Source organism: Falco cherrug, chromosome 9, assembly GCF_023634085.1.
Source record: "Falco cherrug isolate bFalChe1 chromosome 9, bFalChe1.pri, whole genome shotgun sequence".
NCBI classification, from domain to species: domain Eukaryota; kingdom Metazoa; phylum Chordata; class Aves; order Falconiformes; family Falconidae; genus Falco; species Falco cherrug.
In genome coordinates this window covers 46,268,022-46,289,568 of record NC_073705.1, presented here as the reverse complement: position 1 = coordinate 46,289,568, position 21,547 = coordinate 46,268,022, and the positions used below count along the sequence as shown (strand labels likewise).

The window sequence follows — 21,547 nt, the reverse complement described above, 5'->3', positions numbered from 1 at the left end:
TGATTTATTATATCATTTATTCAGTATAACGTCACACTCACAGCCTAAACATTAAGAATTTAATAGGCACTGAATTCAGTCCCCTGTTTTCCTCTAGAAGTGATATATTCATGATAAAGCATGCAGATGGTGGGCTAACCACAGTGGGCTTTTTAATGAACGTGCATTATTGCTCTCTGGTTTATACAACCTTAAATGTGGCCATGTTTTCAGAAGAGGGGCTGATTACATAAAGGATCCAGTCTGCATTTGCAAACATAAATGATTGTTTGCCTAAGCATCCATGTATTCACAATTTGGAAGCATCAAAAAAGATTTACATATCAATACTGTAAGACTGTAAGTGAAACCATATATAATTTGGTTTAGCATATTTTGTTTTTCTTATGTCAGAATTATCTGAGGAGGAACATCTTACTCCTTAAGAAGCATCAGTATATAAAATGTGTAGTAGAGAAGCAGAACCTGGTGCCAAAATAAATATATTGTATATGTTTTAGCATTTAATTTTTTAAATAGTGCTTATGGAATTACATGCTTTGAAAAGTATTCCACGCTTCAGTCAGTAATGCTTATTTTGGAGCTAGTAAAATATGCTTGCTGTTTTAAAGGTTGGCATGGTTTATCCTTCTAGGTAGAAGTTTTGTGTTTGACTTGTCTTTCTTGTCGAGATTAAACACCTGTTGATCTGCAAGTGCAAGTATTTCTTCTGGCACTGGTTTTCAAAGAAAATCTCGATGGTTAAGTGTACACATATACTTGAGGGAAGGGAGAAGTGGCAAGCTGATAAACATCTGAGACATGTTTTTTTCAGAAGCGCTCTCTGAGACTGACAGCAGTTTTAACGCTTGCAATTTTTTCATTCTTGTCTTCCACTTGCAGAAAGCGGGAAATGGTAACATTTACACACACAAGTGAGCAGGTGTCTAGAGTTTTAAGTTCCAGATGCAGCTTGCATTGAACTTGCGCTCAATTCTGACTCTAATGCCTCCAGCATTCAAAGTGTCCAGTGATCGATGATTTTGAAATTATTTGAATTGCTAATAATTTCTACTTCTACATGAATATTTCTTAAAATTCTTTTTTAAAGGAGCCTTTGATTCGAGATAGAATTTCCCCCAACCTCACAAACTTTTCTCAGTTTCTGTGTGTTCAGACCTGTACCTCCCAACTCCCCTTCAGCAACTACCTATCAGCCAGTAACGGGCCCTTTGAAGCCATGTCTCAAATCATGTCTCTGTAGGAATGTCATCCCAGCTAAGGCTATCTGGGCGCAGTGCTGTTCCATGCACTATTCTTGTCTGCGGTCCACGTGTTCCCCCTGGAGTGTCATCTGGAAGTGCTGCTTCAGAATGGGTTGTGCAAAGCCAGGAAGGGGCTACAAAGAGACTACCTTTAACTAATCCTTCTACTTTACCTTTGCTTTAGATTTCTGTAACAAAAAATCTCACACTGGGCTTTATTCAGTTTTGTGCAATTGGTTTGGTAAAAGCTCAGTCTTCTGTATATTTTCATGTCTGCGCTGCCCTCAGAAGTATTTAGGAGGAACAAGGACTTTTGATGGCTGGATTTATGAGAATGTAAATAGATCCCAGGAGAGCTTTTGCTCTCTCATCCTCTCACGGGTCAGCTTTCTCATCTTTTTTCCTTGATTTAGATCTAATTTGTATACCAGAAATTTTTTTATCTCTCATTTTCAAATTCAGCAAAATTTGAGGATTTGAATGAGAAGTAACAACGTGAGTAACATAAACAAGTGAAGTGGATAAGAAGTGCTTATGAATGATGCCCACAAGCTAGAATTTCCCTCTCTTTTTCCTCTGTTGCTTTCAAGACCAAGACTGAATGAATGTATTTTGCCTGCCTGGAGAAAGGATGGTGAATACTGACCGCTAACCTTCTAAAAAACTGCCACGCTTTTCAATTTTCACACAAAACACAGTATCAGTGACTATTGTACCAGAACAGATGTGTTTTTCTTTGCTGGACCAGGATCAGAGCTTAAAATCAGCTACTTTGGTCTACTGTGTTTTTGTATTACATCACCGTACTATTTCTAGCCCTGCCAGGCTGTTCTAGTGAGGTATTTCTGTGTGCTTTACTGATTAAGCAAAAATTGATGTTTCAGAAGACACAGTAAAGTCTTAATATCTACTTCACATGTGTCGCATCAGGCACCTATCACAAAAGTTTATTAATAGTCTGTTTAGTCAGCTGTCTTTTCCACACGTAATAGGAATTAAAATTCAATCCCGTTTGTATTGTAAGGGGGTGAACACATCTTACAGGAATAATGTTTGTAACAAAGTTCCCTATTCGGATTAGTGTATTTTCTCAAGGCATGTTTGTTTCTTATTTGGAGTTGGCAGACATCCTCATGAATATGCTTATTTTCCATGCCATTTACAGGAAATGTCAATACACCTATGTATGTAACAGCATCTAGGATAGGCCTGGAAGTATTTACTGATTTTTTTTGTTTTATTTTTTAGTTTTTTTAAAAGACACACTTGCATATTTTCCAGTCATCCTATCAGCAAAGGAAAAAACATCATTATCAATAATATTTGTACTGTTTATGTAATGCATCCTATTTAGGTTCTTGGAAACCTCCCTGTTGTTGGTCTTGCATTGACTTTACTAGAAAATAGAGGCTTCTAACTTCAGTCAGTGAAAACATTACAAAATTAGATATTCTTGCACCTAAATTTCTGTCAATTTACTGATCATACATGATGAACTACACAGAGAATGTAGTTTGAGAAACCACAGAAAATGGAATGGTTATCTTCCATTTTTAAAAATTAGCTTCTTTTCAGAAGCTGTTCAGATGGGAAAACTCACAAAAATTAAATGGTAATAGCAGAGGTTTAATGAAGGGATTTCATGTCAGAAGAGCCCATCTCTAAAGCAACAAGTCTGAAAATATATATATATATGAGATAAAAGGTTAAAGGTCTTCTGTGCTACCTTTTCTCCTCTGATAGGTGACAATAATGTGCAAAGAGGGAGTTTGAAATCTTTGTTTTCTTCCTGGCTAATGGTGTCTATATGGCATTCTATAGGCTGATGTGAAAGAAAGAAAGGAAAGAAACCAGCACTAGGCTTTGAGGAGACATTAACAGAAAAAATTATAGCTCTATTATACCAGCGGTGTATTCAGACAAGTAATGCAAACGCCTATCTCTTATGTGCTGCACTGCCTGTTAGTGAATATGGTATAAATATTTTGACAGTGAGTGTAAAGGGTTTTTAGAGTATTTGATAGTTTGGGTATAGAATGAACTTTAAAGGAGAAAATTAAGGGGTATATTTTCTCCAGAGTGCATAGGGAATTAACTGTGAGCCACACTGGCAACAATGGATGTAGCACATCTGATTTTCTGTAAACCTGAAGAGGAATACCCCTTATAACAGTCACTTGCTGAGGCGATCGGCTCCAGAGCAGGCATGTTCTGTGGAGGTCGCAGGCTACGCGGGTTCCTGAGCTGGGGAACCCCAGGGGAGTGCCCAGACCCACAGGGTAATGGCAGCCACCCCCTGCTCCCACAGCGTCAGCCCCGGGGATCACGGCCGGTGGCAGTTTGGGCGGGAGGGTGCCCCTTCGAGGGAGGGACGTTCCGCTGGCTGCGTGAAGGGGCTGGAACCCACATTACCCACCCCTGGAAGTGTTCAAAGCCAGCTGAGCGACCTGGGCTGGTGGAAGGTGTCCCTGCCCATGGCCAAGGGGCTTGGAACTAGATGATCTTTAAGGTCCCTTCCAACCCAGACCGTTCTGTGATTCTAACTGCATTGCTCATTTAGATAGGATTTTCAAAGATTCCCAGGGGAGTCAGGCACCCATTTCTTTCAGTATGTTAGTAGGTTTTTAATTGCTTTAAGGCATCTCAGCCTTAGGGAATTAAGAAACCTTCTGAGGTCTGAGTTTTCTTTATTCTGAGACTTACTTTATCCTGACAGAACGGAGATATGAATACATATTATTAAAAAAGAGAAGAAAAAGAGAAAAAAACCCACAACAAAACAGGCCTATATATATTTTACAGATGATACTTTTCCTTGGTGAATTTCTCCTGTGTAAAGGCTCAAGATAGTCCTATGACCACATAAGTCTTCAAGGAGAGCTTCTTTAGGGCATGGTGCATTATCAGTATGCCTTATCCTTGCCTGAAGAGATCTCTTTCTATCAGAAAAACATTATTCCTCTGGGCTTTGATTTTCTATACATGTCTGTAAGTAGCCCAGGCATACTTTCCATACCAAGTGAGGCCCACTGGGGAGGTTGCTGGGGTTCACTGGTGTATCTTAAATGTACCAGGATGGTTACAAAGGAGAGGAATGGTGAAGGTAACAGACTCCTCCTCACCTTTCAACAGCAAACAGCACAGGTTTATCTCTATCTTAGCTACGCTACTGTGCGCATTGCTCCTGAGCTTGCGCAGAAGAAAAGGTGGTGAATGTGGAACAAAGAAGAGTTTTTCCAGGGGCTCCCTAGCCAGTGTCACTTCACTCTGCCTATGTAGCTCAGAGAAGAGTCGTGCCGTGCCCTGCACTGGCCACTGAGTACTCAGATAACCTATCCATGACACAGCCAGTGTATTTCAGATGTGCATTTCACTTGTTGGTTTCTAAATACATTCCAGCTTTGCCTCCTATTGCGGTTCTATGCAGAAAAGAAGGTTTTAGTTTATTTACTCATATTTTAGGTTTTGCTTTTTTGTGATGCTATTGTCAGCACAGAGTCCTATAGTCCTTTATATAGTAACATTTATGGATACTATGCAGTTTACTAGAACTTAGATTACCAACGTGCAGCACAGCATGAAATACCTGTCTTCTCACCAGCTGTACTCGGCGCCCCTTGGCTCTTCCCTTGGGCTCTTGCCACAACACTTGTGGCCAGGTTTGGGGGGAAAAAAAAGAAAAACAGTCATTGTGCTGAGGTTGTTGGTTTGTTTGTTTATTTTTTGTTGGTTGTTGGGTTTTTGGTTTTGTGGGTTTTTTTTTTCTTAAAGCATGGCCATTTATTTTGGTGCCTAAATGGGAAGAGAACTCTTTTGACGACCTAGTCCCACGTGAGCTTGTCCTGCCTTAACAGCAGATGGTGAATAGCTTCAACAGCTTTGTTTCTATTACCAGCTGTCTTTGATTTACTCCCTTGCTTTGCTTTGCAGTCTTTATTGCTTCTATTCTGAAATAGCAGAGGCAGAGCTATTGTTATCTCTCAGCCATAGTTTTTCTCACACAATGCTATTGATCTCTTCTTCCGCTATTTGTTTTGTTGCACCATCCAAAAAGTATTGTGACTAAAAGGAAGGAGAAGAAGGAGAGGATGAAACCTTTTTAATACAGTAGCATGCTGTAAGATCCTACTGCTGCAAATGTTTGTGCATGTGTTTAATTTTGCATGCTACTCCTGCTGTAAATGCTGGAGAAAGCACAAGATATGACCTAGATATGTACATTATCCTTTGGCTATTTCAGTTGCAGATCAGTCCATAAACCATCATTACTGATAACAGTGTTCTTTAAATTATATGTGACATCAATAGTCTGGAGGATAACAAAGCATTCAGTCTAGACGTCATAGTTTTGTAGATTGTGTCCTTCTGAATGAACAACCAGAAGTATGTTCAGCCAGCTTAAGAGTCCACATATAGACTTGCACCTGTGGGAGAGAATTGAAAAACTCAGCCTGAGGAAACTGTTGCTTTGAGTGATGTAGAGACTGCTTTTCTTTGAGAGCGTAAACCACAGCTGCTCTAGTTCTTGCACTGCAGGGAAGCAATCACTTCATCTTCCCTGCTTTTATGCTTTTGATCTTTCTGAGCGGTTGAAGGAGCCGGATTTTTCACCTTCTAGATCAGAGCTGGTTGCTACTGTCACGCATTTGAACATTTGTTTCAAGCCTTTACTGTCCCACCTTATTATGAGATCTAAAAAAGTTCAGATCTATTCTAAACCTTAGTTCCCCAACTTCAGTTTTCATCTTAGCTTGTGTTTGTTCCTCCTGTATATCTTCCTTTGCTGTGGTCTCTGAAATCTATGACCCCCTCCATTAGGTTCGTAGACTAGCGCTCTTACAAGCTGTTCCTGCGCCTCCTGACAGTGGTTTATGTTAATGCTGGGATGCTAACACAGGCTGTCAGCTCTTCCAAAACCAACTGGCTGCAATTGGCTTAATCCCTTCTGAATTTCTGTTTACTTTTCTGATTATTTCTTTCAAAACTGATTGCCTTTATTCATATTTTGGTCCAGAGTAGGTAGGGTCTTTACTTCCAACTACTGGTGTTTTATTATTCTAAAGAAGTAGACAGAAAAAACTATGATGTATTTTCCTCTCCTCAAACTGGAACTTTCCTGTTTTGATTAAAAATACCCAGGACCCTAAAAGCTGTTCTAAACAAATTTATTTTCTGGCTTTTATAGCAGTTTGTTTTGAAATTCGTTTCAGCTTTTTTCAAGGTGAGGTGTAATCCAACTTTTGACTCTCAAATTAAGTCTCATAGAGAGGAAATTTATTTGAAATTTTTTGGAAAATTTGCTTGTTTATTCCTCTTTGGGAAATGTTTTATTCCAAAGTAGCACAGTTATAGTAGTATGTCTGTCTAGCTCAGATTTTCAGTTCCTTAAAAAATGGAAGGGATTGGCTGGTGCTTAGCAGACTGATCCTTCTAACCCTTGTGCCAATTTATCACTATCTTTCAAATTACTGTTTAGGTCTGCCTGTATAATCGGACAAATATACTCCTTTACATTAGTCGGGAGTTATCTGCTAATTCCTCATAATTCCTTGTGTTTACTCATTTATTTATTTATTGTTTACACTTGCTCTAGGTGTAATGTGTCTGTATGACCTTTAGCATGTGAATTATTCATGTAATGATTGCCAAGGATATTTGTATTCATATGGGCTTTGATCTAATCCCACTGAAAACAAAAGAGATACTGGTATTAGCTTCTCTTGCTCCTAATTTTGATTGGTGACCTAAATCACACACCTTGCTGGTTAGATGTCTTAAGTTGTATAAACAGGATAAGTCTCTTTCCTCTCATGACTACCTGTGAATATTCATAATTGTTCAACAAATCAATTTTGCATGAAATAGAAAGCTTTTCATAATGGTCATGAAAGCACTTTTGGCATGAATGCTCTCATTAATATTTATTCATGCCACTATTTGTGATGCTTTGCTCTGTGAGTAAAACCTCATGCACTAGAGTGTTTGAGATCAAGGTAATGAAAAAATATGAAAAGAGAAAACATCAGCTAAGCAAATAGTTTCTATTGCAGAAGGGTAAATGAAAACTTCAATGTGTTTGTCCTGTATTTTCCCCTCTAATTTTACTCGACTTCTTGGCATATATAAATGCATATATGCATTTTAAAAATATATGGATCATGAAAGGCCAAATTATCTTTATGTATTGACATTGTTATTACACTCAGTACGTTTGACCACTGGTAGATTACAGCAATGGACATGGTGTAACTTTGTGCTCTGTATAATCGAAAGAGTAATTTTAGACTTCTAGTATATAGTCTTGCCTTGTTGCCAATGTTTATCAGCTTTTCTGGTTTGGATTCATGCTTGTTATGGCATTTTCTTAGCAAATATTTATGTATTTTATCTCCTGAGTTTCACTCAAGGAAGTATGTAGGATAATGCTGAGGGAGGAGTGGGAAGCTGAAGTGTCATTGCGTAATATTTCCAAATAGCATTTTCTGGTATTGAGGCTGCTGTAAACTTGGAAGGCAGCATCAAGATTTTTTAGCTGTGCCCACTAAACTCAAAACGGACACTCCATGCGCTTAATATACTTTAAATGTTAGGATGTTCTTTCCCCTTTTTGGAAGACTGGTGGCAGTAAAAAGAACATAATTACAACAAAAATATTAAGACTTGCCTATCTACAAATTGTCATTACAGGAACTGTTTTTAAAAATGAAGCTGTTAATTAGGAACAAGTCAGTTGATGATGAACATCCTATGATTTGAAATAACTGTCTTGCAAAATGTTATTTTCTTGCTAAGGATCAAAAATGTTACTAGGTATAAGCACTGCAAAACCAACATGTTTAAAGTGTACAGGTAGATGCTTGTAACATAGATAGGTGCATGCAGTGAATTTGGGGGGCAAGGGGCTAAAATTCAAGCCAGCTGATAGAGTTTCCATGCTTTCAAGAGGAGCCGCATACACTTTTGATCCTGTCCCAGTCAAAACCTTACAGTTCTCTTACAGTTTACTACAGACAGCAGCAGTTTGTATACTCTATTATTTGGCATGACAGGTAGAAGATGTGAGTGAGGTTCAGTGGGGTAGCTAACTGCTGTCCAATATGCTAGTCTGTATTTGGCCACGTGACAATCTGAAACTATGATACTGATGATAAGTAATTGTGAGGTATATATTTTAAAACAAATTTGCAAAGTTGTGCTTATGTGAAAGGATTATTGCTTTTGACACAGTGTCACTTTACACCGAGTGAAGACGTTAAGATGTTGCCTTTTTTTTTTTCCTAAGAGATTAGCAAGAATTAGAGGGGAACATCAGCTTTCAAAGCACCAGTGGTTTCTTTTCCAGTTAATATTTCAAATTAATATCCTAACTAGCACAAATAAGAGCACTGATGGATCTAAACTTCTTACCAGAGTCTTGGGAAACCAAGGTTTCTTGACCTTAATTCAGACAATATTAAATGTTCATGTAGGGGTTTCACAGATGTTGTCTATTTCTCTACAACTTTTCTCAGGCGTGAACAGTGCCACTGTTTTTCTAGTTATCTTGAGAACAGTATAACATTTTTTAAAGGGTGGAGGGAGACTTTCAGTGCTGCAATCACCACCCACTGAAGAATTGAACCAGAGAAAAATAAAATAACTGGGAGGCAGAGAGGGGGAGGAGGTGGCGGGGAAAGATGGTTTCTCATGAGCTGTTAACAGAATCAGGAGAGAAAAAGGGAAGAGAGCAGCTGGCTGATAAATTATTACACCATCTTTAGCAGAAAAGAGAATAAAAACAGAAAAGAACTTGGCTGTAAGCAATGTAGCATTTCTCACCTACTCAATGATATAAAGCACCCAGAACAAAAATAAGGTCTGGCAAAGAAGATAACATCATGTGGAAGCCTGCAGTGCTTTACCTGTACTGGTGAGAGTTAAGAGTAGATGAACAGATTGTTCAGCATTAAACTAATCAATGCTAAACAAATTTCATATTATATGCCTGATAGTGATGGTCATTCAAACCCTATAAATATCCTAAGAATAATTTTCACCATGTAATACAAAACCTCTTTTTCTACAACTCTCTTTTTTTACCAACCCTCTGTTTTTATAGGTGCTAAATTGTCTAGGCCACCTCATTCCCTGGCAGGGCTGCATAAACAGTTCTAACGCTGCTTAGAGAAGGGGTAGTTGTAACAGCACCCAGTTCCTATCCCAGACGTTACCAGCATGATTGTAAACTAGCATTACAGTATGAACGTTGATTATTGGAATTGATGTAGGATTTGCTGGTGATGGATTCCTGTATCGTTGAATGCTCTGAGGTTCTTAGTGTGGCTCATCTACATGTATTTCTAGCAGAGATTTGTCAAGGAAGTAGGCATCATAATCACTAATAAAACCTTTCATTGTATTTTTAAATAAGGTCAATTTGAGAGAAGACTGGATTAACAAAGCGTGTAATTTCAGAATAATTCTTGTGTAATTCTTGGCACGTGGCACCTGGTATTGGAATCTAGTGATACAGCTTCACGTAACATGCTGTGTCATATGGATTCATATTAGTACTATCTTTTCATGTGAACAGAGTTCACGACTTTATAACAATTCATTTTGGAATAGTTGTAATAAAAAAATAGATCTGCAAAGTGCAGTAAATGACACTGTTGGCTGAGCAGTTGCATGCTCTTTCTAAACAAATGCGTATGTTTGCATGTTTATTGCCTGTTTTGCGTGGCTGGTGCAAAGATGATGTAATATCCTCCAGCATCATTCAGCAGAGTATGTATGTGTATGTTTCTTCTTGGTACTGAGGATATTTCAGTAGTGACCTCTTGAGCCCCGCTGAGATTGAGCCCTTGCTGTGTTCATCACTGCACCAAGTAAAACCGTAAAAAAAAATTCATTGTCTCAAAGTAGACAAAAGCTGAAAGAAGATGCTTTTTTGCTTTTCCTAACATCAGACAGTGCTTGCTTTTAGGACCCAGATCTCCCCAGTCCCTTCCTATGTCTCCCAGAGGCATAATTTTCCTTGTGGGCTTAATTAGAGCATCCCAAAATTTGGTCTTTCAGGTAGGCCCTGGGCATGGTTAGCATTACAGTAAACCAATGTGGCTTTTCAGTACCCAGACTCCATGGATCTCTCACTAGGACAGGCGTAGGAATCTATCCTATCCTACAAGTTCCATTAAATACTACATGCATTGTTTTGAGAAAGTTTAGCTTCACAGAGAGTAACTTTGGAACATGTACATATATTATTTATTGAAATTGGTGCCATGTTCACATTCAGGATGGCCTAATTCAACATCTGTTCCTGATTAAAGTGAGCATCTGGTATTTCACAAATAATTGTGAGGCATGAGCTCACTGTCCTCTAGGCCTACCAGACAAATTAGAACCCAGCTCTCTAGGATGGTACAACCAGTTCACTGCTTGGTGAAATTCTGATCACACCTTTTACATGGGGTGTGATCAGAATGGGGTTTATCTGTTATACCCTGTTTGCAAGCGAGTACCAGCAACTTCAGTGTTGTGTCCCAGGATCAGGAAGAAAGAAAAGAAGATTTTTCCAACACAGCAGAATAAAATGAGAAAGTTCTTGAAAGCTCTACCCCTGTTAAACTTTTTTCCCTTGCATACTCTGATAATCTGAATTTGTGATCCTTCTTTGCGCTGACAAATAAGTTTGTTGTACAGCAAAGGAAGGAATTCATCTATAAAACAACTGTTTGGTGACCAGGATATGGGGAGACAGTTTGTTCCCTGAGAGGTAAATTGGCTCATAGAGAAAATGACCACCGGGTGGTGACAGTTACGCACTGCAAGAAGCCCCAGCTAATTTTTTCTCTTGTCCTGGAGCAGGGTGCATAACTCATTATTGTTTGTTATGAATTGTAAAGATGAGCTCACATCTAGTCAACAAATACAGTATTCAATCTTTTCTTTGTGTTGGTACTCTGTTTAGCTCATGGCTACAGTTTGTAGCTAGAGGACACTGATTCTACTGATACGTACTCCGATATTAAGCCTGAAATGCCCCAGAAGGAAAGGACTGTGATCTTTGTTTCTTGTTTTGCTCTGTGACAGTGTTCCCTAGAAATACAAGCCCATCTATGGATGAGTGTGTATGGATGGATGTACAAAACGAGAAAAATGCTTTTTCTCCTGGCACTTGCTTTATATTCCTTCTGTAAGACCTATAAAGCAGTTGTAAGGCAACAGTCAGAAGTACTGCAATAAAATTGCAAGTATCTGTGCAATCACTTGTACAGAAGTCACTGGTCTGATAGGCCAGTTGTGTTTGTGCACTTCCTTTGAAAAAGCAGTAAGGATGGGAAAAAGCAATTCTTAGTCAGATAATTAAAAAGCATATCCCACCAGACTCCACCAAAACTCTTACAGCTGTCCTTCGGAAAAGAATAGCATAAATGGTGTCTCCGTAGCTCTAACTCCTCCTACAGACATTTCAATCTGGGGAAGTTATGCCACTTTCATTACACTTCTGCTCTGCATTTGTTGTATTTTATTTACTCTGACAGACCTGTTTTCTTTATAACTATAGGGTTTTTTCTTGCCAGGTATTATCAGCCGCCAGGAGGCAGAAGAGTTGTTGATGAATAAATCTGAAGGAACATTCCTAGTGCGGGTCAGCGAGAAGATCTGGGGCTATGCATTGTCTTATCGCCAGCAAAGTGGGTTCAAACACTTCCTGGTTGATGCTTCGGGGGATTTTTACAGCTTCTTGGGGGTAGATCCAAACCGACATGCAACACTGACAGATCTTATTGATTTTCACAAGGTAACACTTGCTAGGTAGAGGTCAATAGCTGAGTGGAATGGATTAATAATTTAGAAAGGAATCATGTAATTTGAAACCACACTGAAAAGTAGTAGTAGCCATAGTGGGGAAAAGAATATACATACATGTTCTACACTAAGCCAAGCTGTAACATTTGTAGTTTGTGTCTTTTGTTGCAGTGAATCAGAAGGCTTTTCCTCTTCTTTTGAATGCTTCAGCATGTATTTGTGTCCCCTTCTAAGCAGATTCTTACACAATGTATGCTCTCCTGGGCTGAAAATGGACCTTATTATAAGGACTGACAGAGCTAACACTTTTTGGCCCGCTTTGCTGTGCAAAATTGGACTGGAAATACCATAGAATGGTCTCTCAATGAAATTTCAGCATTTTTTGACCTTTAATGCGGGAGCTGTAACATGCAAAAGCAAAGGAGTGGCACCCTGCAGTAAAGAAGGGAACATGGAAGGGTTCTCTTGGAGATGTGCTAAGGTCATTCCTTTATCCAAAAAACTCTTACAGGAGTAATTTACTACTGTTCTTTGACTTTAGATGAGTTTGAATTACTCTGCTTCTAACTTGTGTTTCTTTTTTGTCAGACTGACTAAACAGTAGCACTGTTTCTGATAGCATAGCTTGTTTTCATCATCTTGCATGTCTCCACATCTTCATCAGTTTTAATTCTGCTTTTTTCTTAGCCACCCTTAAAACTTCTATTCATCCTCTCTTTTCTAGTTCTCTTGCCTTTTTTATGCTTTTCTCACTGTTGTTTCATATGAATTCTGTTAACATTTTGCTCCTCCTTCACAGCTTTTCATTTTTTCAGTATTCAGTCTCACAGACACTAAGCAGAGGTTATTTTTCTTCTAATTTCCCTTCTTTTTAGAATACTTCTTTTTTTGCAGCTACTTCACAACATTTCTTCGGTGTTGCCTTAGCATCCCGTCACAGATCACTATGACATTATATTTCCACATGGGAGACTAGTAGGTGACACATTTCACCAAAAAATACATCCTCCCCTGATTTGATGAAATTCTTTCTCAATGGCCACGTTGGAAGCCAAACTCCCCAAGGCCCGTCTTCCTCCATCCCAGTTTTTATTGCTGTGTGTGACACACAGTATGGAATATCCTTTTGGCCAGTTTGGGTCAACCAACTGGTCTGTGTCCCCTCTCAACTTCTCCCTTAGTGCCAGCCTACTCATTGCCAGAAGGGCCTGAGTAGGAAAATGAGAAAGCTTTGGGTGCTGTGCAAGCACTGATCAACAATAGCCAAAACACTAGTGTGTTATCAACACTGTTTTATAAAGCCACAAATTCAAAACACACTACTATACAGACTGCTGAGAAGAAAGTCAACTCCATCCCAGCCAGACCCAGTACAACTGGAAAGAGTCTATAAACCAGGGCCCTGACAGAGAAAGAAAAGCACACGTACAACACCTCAAATGCAGATTATCAGCCATTGGATATAGGAGCTCTGGCTAAAGTAGTGTCCGCTGTGCTGCTGGAGAGGAGTGATGGTGACAACTGATTCCAACCATCTCTGCTCCAGCTGTGTTCCTGTGTTATCATCACAGCTCATCCTCAGCAATCATTGTACTAGAAACACAGCTATTTACAGACAGCAGCAGGGCACTTGTCAGAAGCAGAATGGCTTTTGGTTCCTGACATTTAAAAAAAAAAAAAAGTTTTCTTAGCTGTCCCCTGGTAATAGTTAACAGCTCCCACTGTAGTAAGCCCATCAGAGAAACTGGTTCAACTTTAACATCACCACACAATTCTCTTGTAACCGTCTAGCTTAATAGCTATATTAAAACTGGTCTCTGGCAATCCCTTCAGGAGGCATCTTATCCTGTCTCTCACATGGTTTTCTCTGAAGCTTTTCTGCCTGCCCTTTCCGGTGAAGTACATTGTCAAGTGTCCCAAACCTCCTGGTAACCAGCTCTGCAATCTTCATGTAAATGGTTGCGCTGCAGGCATACTTTCTCTTGCGGCTATTGCTATATTGTTTGGAAAAGTTACCGCTTCCTCAGGACTATTTTTGGCAAGAAAAAACTTCCCCACCCCAAAAGTTGCATGGACTTCTCCTTGAGGGTCCTTTTCACTTTCAGTCAAAACGAGCAGGGCTCATCTAAACCTGCTTCGTTTTGCTTTAAAAAATATTAAGAAGAGGTCACTCAAGCAACTCAGTTGACAGAAGGGGGTGGTAACCATTAGCTGGAAGAACAAACTTCCTACAGAAGAGGGTATGAGTGTGCATTTTCTCTTATTATTAATTGCATTTAAATACTGTGTGCAAAGCAGCAATAACCTAATCCAAGATCATTGCTAAATCTTTGTGTTTACTTCCACATGACCGTCTCAAAAACATGTGATGTGGTTTGTACTTCACCAAGCATTTACTCATAATTGGTTACCAATTACAGTGGAGTGATGGTCTTTATTGCTATCAGTTGCTTTTCTTAGAAGACAGGGAAAGGCTTATACCTTTGACATTTTAATCGGTTTTATCTTTCTAGGAAGAAATTATCACATCCTCAGGGGGGGAGCTACTACTGGAGCCATGTGGACAGCAGAGGAATCCGCCAGACTACAGCCCTTTATTTGAATAACGGATCCAGGACTAACAGGAATGCATTCTGGATACCTGTAGTAATAGATAGCTACAAAATTAAACATTGAAAAATAGTTAACAAACTTTCAAAGCCACTGGTCTTGTGGCCAAAAATTATCCTCATTAGAAGGCCCAAAATTTTTCTGGTTTGCATCTGAATTATCATCATTATTTGTATTGCTAACATTTTAAAGGTGAGAAAATACTGGCACATTACAAATGAGGACTGTTCCCAGAAATTTTTCAAGGGGTTGTGGCCAATTGCGCTGGATGCTAAGTTCCTATCTTAATTTTCTTAATGTCTGAGATTGAAAATGCAAAATGCAGCAACAAGTATGGGCGGTAACTACTCACAGTATTGTATGAAGTTCCGGTATTGGAGAACAGATTCTTTTTTCCAAAGAAAGGTTTGCCGGTTGGTGCACTTTTGATAACAAAAGAGACAGTCTTAGAACATCCTTTTGCAGTTTGTGATTGCTTAAGTGGTTAGGTGTAGCTGGAAACTTGCCATCTGTTTTTGAGTTCAGGCCTACAAAGTTCCCCACAGTAGAGACAGAATAAGGTCATTCACATTTTATTTACAATTTCATGCAGTCCAACAGCCTTGGAAAGAATTTTACTCCTGGACAGAAAGTGGTCAGTTTATTCTGAACTAGTTATTCTGATGAAAGCAGTTTGATTTGCAGTAACAACAGCTCCTCTCACTGGCCTTGTCATGTTTTCTGCCTTCTGCTGTGCAAGATACGTGCTGGAGATTCCTAGCTTTACTTTGCTATAGGGCCAGGTATTTTTCCGTAGCTAAGCTATGAGTGAAGGTGAGGGTGGTATATTTATCCATAGAAAAGATACAACTAATTATATTATCATTATGCTATTTCATGGTTTTTTTTTTTAAAAAAAGCCACACAATGTGTTCTTGATCCATTTGTTATACGTACTAAAACCCATGAAAACAGAGTTTTAGTCTAGATCTGTGGAGCAGTTGCTTAGTGTTTGGACTATAAGCAAAATAATCTCATCACAGTAGTTGACTTGCCCTCCTGAAATTTGTGTCTTAGCAATCCTTTCACTCCGGGCTGACACACGGCATAGATATGGTCCTGTATTGTTTTACTGGTGAGCTGGATACTATTGAGGCAGCCAGTTCAGGAAATGTAGTTAAACTGTTACTATTACCTTCCCGTGCTCCTTGCTCTGTTCCCATGAATGGCCAGATAGATAACTGCTGGGTATAGAATTGTTCTTTTCAGTTCCCAACATCTGTTTTGCAGGGCAACGTTTCAAGTAACAGGGTTGTGACGGTTTTGTATGCAACTGATTTGTTTGAGTGAGGTGGGACGTGAGGGAAATAGTTGTATACCTATTGCATAGTCTCATAGTCATGCCTTTAACAGGCGGTTTCTCAGTACCTTTTTGTATGTGATGTGTATTTTGAGATGTAAAGTAGACCGCTACATATATTTGTTATCCATGGTTCATTTTCTCCTGGGAATCTCTGAACACGTAGGAAAGGCACACTGAGTATATTTCTGTATGCTACTGTTTTGGGCAGTCTCTGAATTCCTGCGTGGTTCCCTTCCAAATCCCAGTGTAGAGTTCCCTCCCAAACCCCATGTAAATCTATCTCTCCTCAAGCAGTCATTTCTCTGGACTCACGATTGCCTTCTATACGTTGACCTAGATGGTAAGCTCATTTAGGAAAAGAAACTTGTCCAAGCTTATAAAGCACATCATCTATTTAAGGTGCCACAATAATAATAAATACCTGTGGAAATATCAACTTTTTTCATAATCAGTTATGCAGTTAGCCCATGTTAAAGTTCAGATTTTTGCACACAAACTTCATTGTTCAGGAAAATTTTCTTTTGTTAACATTGCTTTTTGTGTGATTTAATCCATCAATGTTTGTGACCCATGAAAAGAAAATTCTAACAAACTTTCCCACAGAGACTTAGCTGGACAGTTGCTGTATTAAATCACTTGGGAGACTGGCTCTGGAGGTTTTAAATAGTTATTGTTAGTACCTCATAACAAAGAAAACCAGGACACAGCAAATAAGCAATGCTTATTTGCTGGAGCAGCTGTTCTTAGTGCACAGTGCTCAGATAAGATGACAGCTGGGCTTTTCACAGCAAGTAGGCTTACAGAAGTAGGACATTCTTTAGGTATGTCTGATACCTTAAGAAACAAAGTGACTTGGCAGATAACTAAAGGGTCAAGGTACCCAAATGGTCTTGGAATTTTGTTAAAGTGTGCTCCTTTGCAGGTCACCAAGGGGCTAGATTCTTGAAGTGGAATGCAGCTCTGCAATTCTCAACATAGTAACCTTATGTAGGCCTCCAGCAGGATTTATAGTCTCCATTAAATGAGAAGCCTGGAATGTGTGATCTGGGATCAGAATACACCTGTATTCTATATATCTGTATATAGAAACATTGAATCCAGCAAACAGAATGTGAAGTTCAGCACAGAGTAATTCACTGTGCTTCAAATATGGACTCTGTAAAATAAATCACAGAGTAAGTTGCTTTTTTCTAATAGGATGTTCACTAAGTACAATCTACCTCCTCCAAAGAGCCCCACTATCTACCAGCTGCTTCCTTTGAGAAACTAGCTCTGCTCTTGCTCCCTCTGTATATGCATCTCAGGAAGCACCTCAGCCTCAGGTTCTTCACAGCTGCACATGTTCCCTCACAGAACAACTGGAGCTCTGCTTTAAAGGAGAACAGAAAGGGATTTTTTTTAAAGTAAAAAATGTAGGTACCTATAGACTGTATCTCTGAGGCCAGAGAGCAGCAGCTGGCTGCATAGGGCTGAGGGTCTAAAGGTGGTACTGAGTAATTAAGGTGGTATTTAAACACCTAGACATCCTTGCAGACTGGTGTTTTACCTTCATGAACTGTTGAAAAGAAAAGAAAAAAAAAAGGTGGCATGAAATGCCTCCTTCTCTTTAGAAAAGGTGCTAGGTAAGCTGGAAAAGAAGACATGCAATTTCCAAAGTTTTTGGAAGTTTACTCAACCTATTATACACAGTGTTGGGAATGTTTATAGACAGAATATTGAAGAACATGTTCCATAAGGAATTCACATTCAGAGACTGATAATCATCCAGCTATTTATTTTTAGTGACACACTTCAACTGCTTGTGTTTTGTTTATCTGATAAGCGGGCTTGGAAATACCAGCTACTTAGTTTATGTGTCCTTTTGTGATGTAATTAACACCACAACAGCATCATCATTTTCACTTTGGAGCACATTTCCTACTTTTAATTTTCTATTTTTTTCTTTCTGAATTCCATTCATTTCTCATTCTAGGTTTTACCTGGCTTTAAAATAAATCCCTTGTAAATTCTCCTGCAAATGAAATTACTTGGAAAACTGCAATTTCACCTGAGAGTTTTATTATGCTAATAAATGTCAGAATTCTCAAGTGAAGGAATTGCTTTTTTTCCCCTTTTTTCATAGCCCTACAGAAATAATGAAAAATAGCCAGCCAATTCATAGTTACCAGGAAAGAAAAACTCAACAATACATAACCAGAAACAGCAGCAATAAAATGCAGTGCATCTTAACCGAAGATAAATTTTGAAGGAAATAAAAGGAGATCAGAGCAAGCAGAAGTTAAGAAGAACAGAATCTTTCCTTGGTAGAGATGTGCAGCTGCTGTCAATATACTTGAGGGCTGTGAGCAAAGTACAGGTGTAGAGATGTTTTCTAAGCTAACAAATGCTTCTTGTTGCCTTCGGAAAAAGAACTAAAAATTGGACTATTGAAAGGTAACCAGTTAGTAGGAAGTATAGAGGAGAAAGCAGTGGAGTAAAAATGGAAAATTAACAAGGAAGGGAAAAATGTGCTTATCCCATTGTTTTGAAAGCATGTTGTAGTTTCGCTGCTCTGAAAGACTGGGCGCTGCTACCTCCCTTTCACTCTGCAAGTGTTTTGAGCTAAATCTACATTTGAGCTAGATTTTACACTCTCAGTCTGTAAGAGCTGGGATGGTCCATACTGCAGCCTTGAATGCTGCATGTGCTTCACACTGTCTGCCTCTACATTTAGTGCTGTCTGAAGCTGCTCATCACTGTATACAAATGTTTTTAGTGCTGCACTTTCATTGTCTGGAAAGGCTAGCTTTATTCTGTTACAGAGTGATCTTCAAGTCTTGCTTTCTGATCCGTTTTTCTAGTGTTAGCTATTGTTGAGTTGGAAGAGGTGCATGTTATGGATTTCCATTATAAGATTTCCTGTCAATATTTCTTGTCAATGAGACTGCTGGGAATGTACTGAGATACCTATTATGGTAATTCTGTTTCATATGGAAAAATGTTACAGCAATAAGGAAAACTTTAAAACTTCTAAATGAGCTGAACTTTTCTTCATATCTGTTTCACAGCAATAAAATATGGCACACAAGGTCCCAAGCTTGGTTGCAAATATCGTTGAAAAAGCAGCTCTTGAGGATTTATTCTTGCTTCTTCTTGGATCCACATATGCATCTGTTCTTTATAATTTTTTTTTTAATCTGTTATTGTACATGGACATCTCCAATTTAATACCTCTCTCTTCTCTAAAAGACAGCAAAAACCAAGCAAAGAAATTGACAGCAACCATGGGTGAGATTTTCAAGGCTATTCGAAGAATGTCGATGCCAGTCTATTACCTCTTATAATTACTGTAATGAAACAATTATAGTATGTGTATTTGCATATTAGCTTTATAAAAGATCCAGGGCAACTATGAAGTGGTAAATCTCTATTGTGCTGAACAAGTACCGAGCAAAAGAATATAGCCTGTGCATTAAGAAAGAGAGACCTAAAAATTTTAGTTATAACAGGGTTTGTTTTCAGATTTACTGAGAAGAAACTGTTTCCAAAGACCAGATTTGGAGTGAGAAATTCCACTGGATTTCAGTGACTTTGAATCAAATTAACAAAATCTATTTCGTTGCTGAGGTGAGCCAAGATTAATACACTGACTACAGTAAAACAATTCAGTTTTGTATGAACTAGGGATCCACTTCTGCTCATTCTTCCCTCAAGTCCCCACTGAATATAGAGCATTAATAGAGTTACACCACATTTCACTGCAGTCTAAATTCTTCTCTTTACAGAATGCCACAACACAAACCTGATCTCAGGTGTAATGTGGTAATTCACAGTGGGAGAAATTTTTCTCTTCTCTTCTCTTCTCTTGAATGAATAAATTTGTTTGCATAATTAACAGCTTGGACGTTATTTTTCAACAATTTTCAAGGACTGACTTTTCTATTTTATTAAGCCTTCGTTTTAAGATTCCTTTTTCCCTTCCAAAGGGGATAGGGTCAGTGACCTCCTATAAGTAATGTGTCCCTGGCTGGGCTATCAATTGGAGAATGAGGTGTTTGCACTTGACCAAATGTTTGATTTGTGTTTCCTGAGATGAGTCTTCTGGATACATAGTCTCATGGTAATGATGCGTGATGGATTTTTATAGCTAATTTCTTGCCATGTAAGTGCTGTGTTAAACCTTCTCTTCAAATATTTGTTTACTGCTAGTGATTAGTCCTGCAGCTTGTGTGTTTACATTATGACCCATAGCTAGTGCAAATTTTCTACTAGGCTGGAGCCTTCAATGAGTTTGGTTTCTTCTGTCTTGGAATTTCTTCCAGTAGTTTTAAATGAAGACAACATCATTTTATCATATTTTTACTAAACATCAATAAGTGATTTTTCTTATGGAGGGAAAAATAATTTCAAAAGAGATTGGACATTTAGTTTGCTCCTAATTGTGTGTGCTTGATCTATATGTAAAGAAAACTCTTAGCATGTTAATGTCTTCTTTAAAGTTTAGCTGCCATTTCTCCCCTGTTCTCAGTTTTAATGAGAATTGTATGTGGGAGAAGGTCATACGCTCACAAGCAGCAAATGGAGAAGAGGGTAGGACTGTCTTATTTCATATAATTTTACAAATAACAGGAGGCAAGTCTTGAATTAAATATTTCCTGAGATGCAGTGTTTTTCCTGCTTAGCATTCAGAGGACCTAGGCTGAGACCTATCGTCACCACTTTTCCCTTACACAACAGCAGCAGGAAGGTATGGGTGTGAAAAGGGCACAAATAAGTAACATTACAGTGCCTCAGAAATGGTACAGAAGCAGTGCAGATCAAGAATATGGTAAGGACATATTTTGTATATAGGTGTGCAGAGCTAGGAGTGATTGCAAATGCTTGTTTGTTAGGAGATAATTTTCATAATTATGCAATTCTCATTAATGGCCAATGCATGTGAAGACATGGCTGATCCTAATGCACTTCCTATCCCACAAATTCATAGAACATAGATTGCCTGAAAGGAAAATCAGAAATACTTGTCTTAGACAAGGGTTAATATGCATTATTCTATGATATTTGGGGCAGAGAATTTTAAAATGTATTACGCATTGCAATCAGGATATGAGAATGTAGAAGGTAAACACTGCTTACCACATAAAGCATAATGAACTTCTCAGTGTAATTTTTATAGCACTTAAAAAGTCAACAAAGAATAAAGCTGTCCCCGGTTATACTCGTCTCCTGTAGGAAATGCTGTCAATACTGTAAACAAGAAAATGTCTTCTCATCTAGAAGTTTAAGCTTAATAATGGACGTAAACTACAGCAAATCATTTCAGAGTGCTGTACACTGAACACTGCACTCCAGTTAGTAAGATAACCTGTTGCACTTATACTTGGTGTTGGTTCTCAAACTCATCTTACTTTGTGATGGTCTGACGCTAATGAAAAATATATTTTTAGTAAGTCATTCAAATCCAATTTTATGGAAGATGTATTAAGGTATATGTTTTGTTATAATTTTTAACATTAATATTTTCTCTCAGGGAATCTCAGCAAAAATAAAAAATTCTAAGAGCAATGACTAAATGCAC

The 21,547-nt window shown here is 38.5% G+C and overlaps 1 protein-coding gene across 1 annotated transcript in view; it reads left to right on the top strand.

Moving 5' to 3' along the window:
* SH2D4B (SH2 domain containing 4B) overlaps positions 1-20,198 on the top strand; it is a 72,303-nt gene extending 52,105 nt beyond the window's left edge. Inside the window, exons 7-8 of the mRNA XM_027817213.2 lie at positions 11,810-12,030; positions 14,552-20,198. Of these exons, the coding sequence (XP_027673014.1) occupies positions 11,810-12,030; positions 14,552-14,644 (314 nt within the window). The 3' untranslated portion in view covers positions 14,645-20,198. The remainder of the gene's footprint in view (positions 1-11,809; positions 12,031-14,551) is intronic.
* The last annotated feature ends 1,349 nt before the right edge of the window (positions 20,199-21,547 follow it).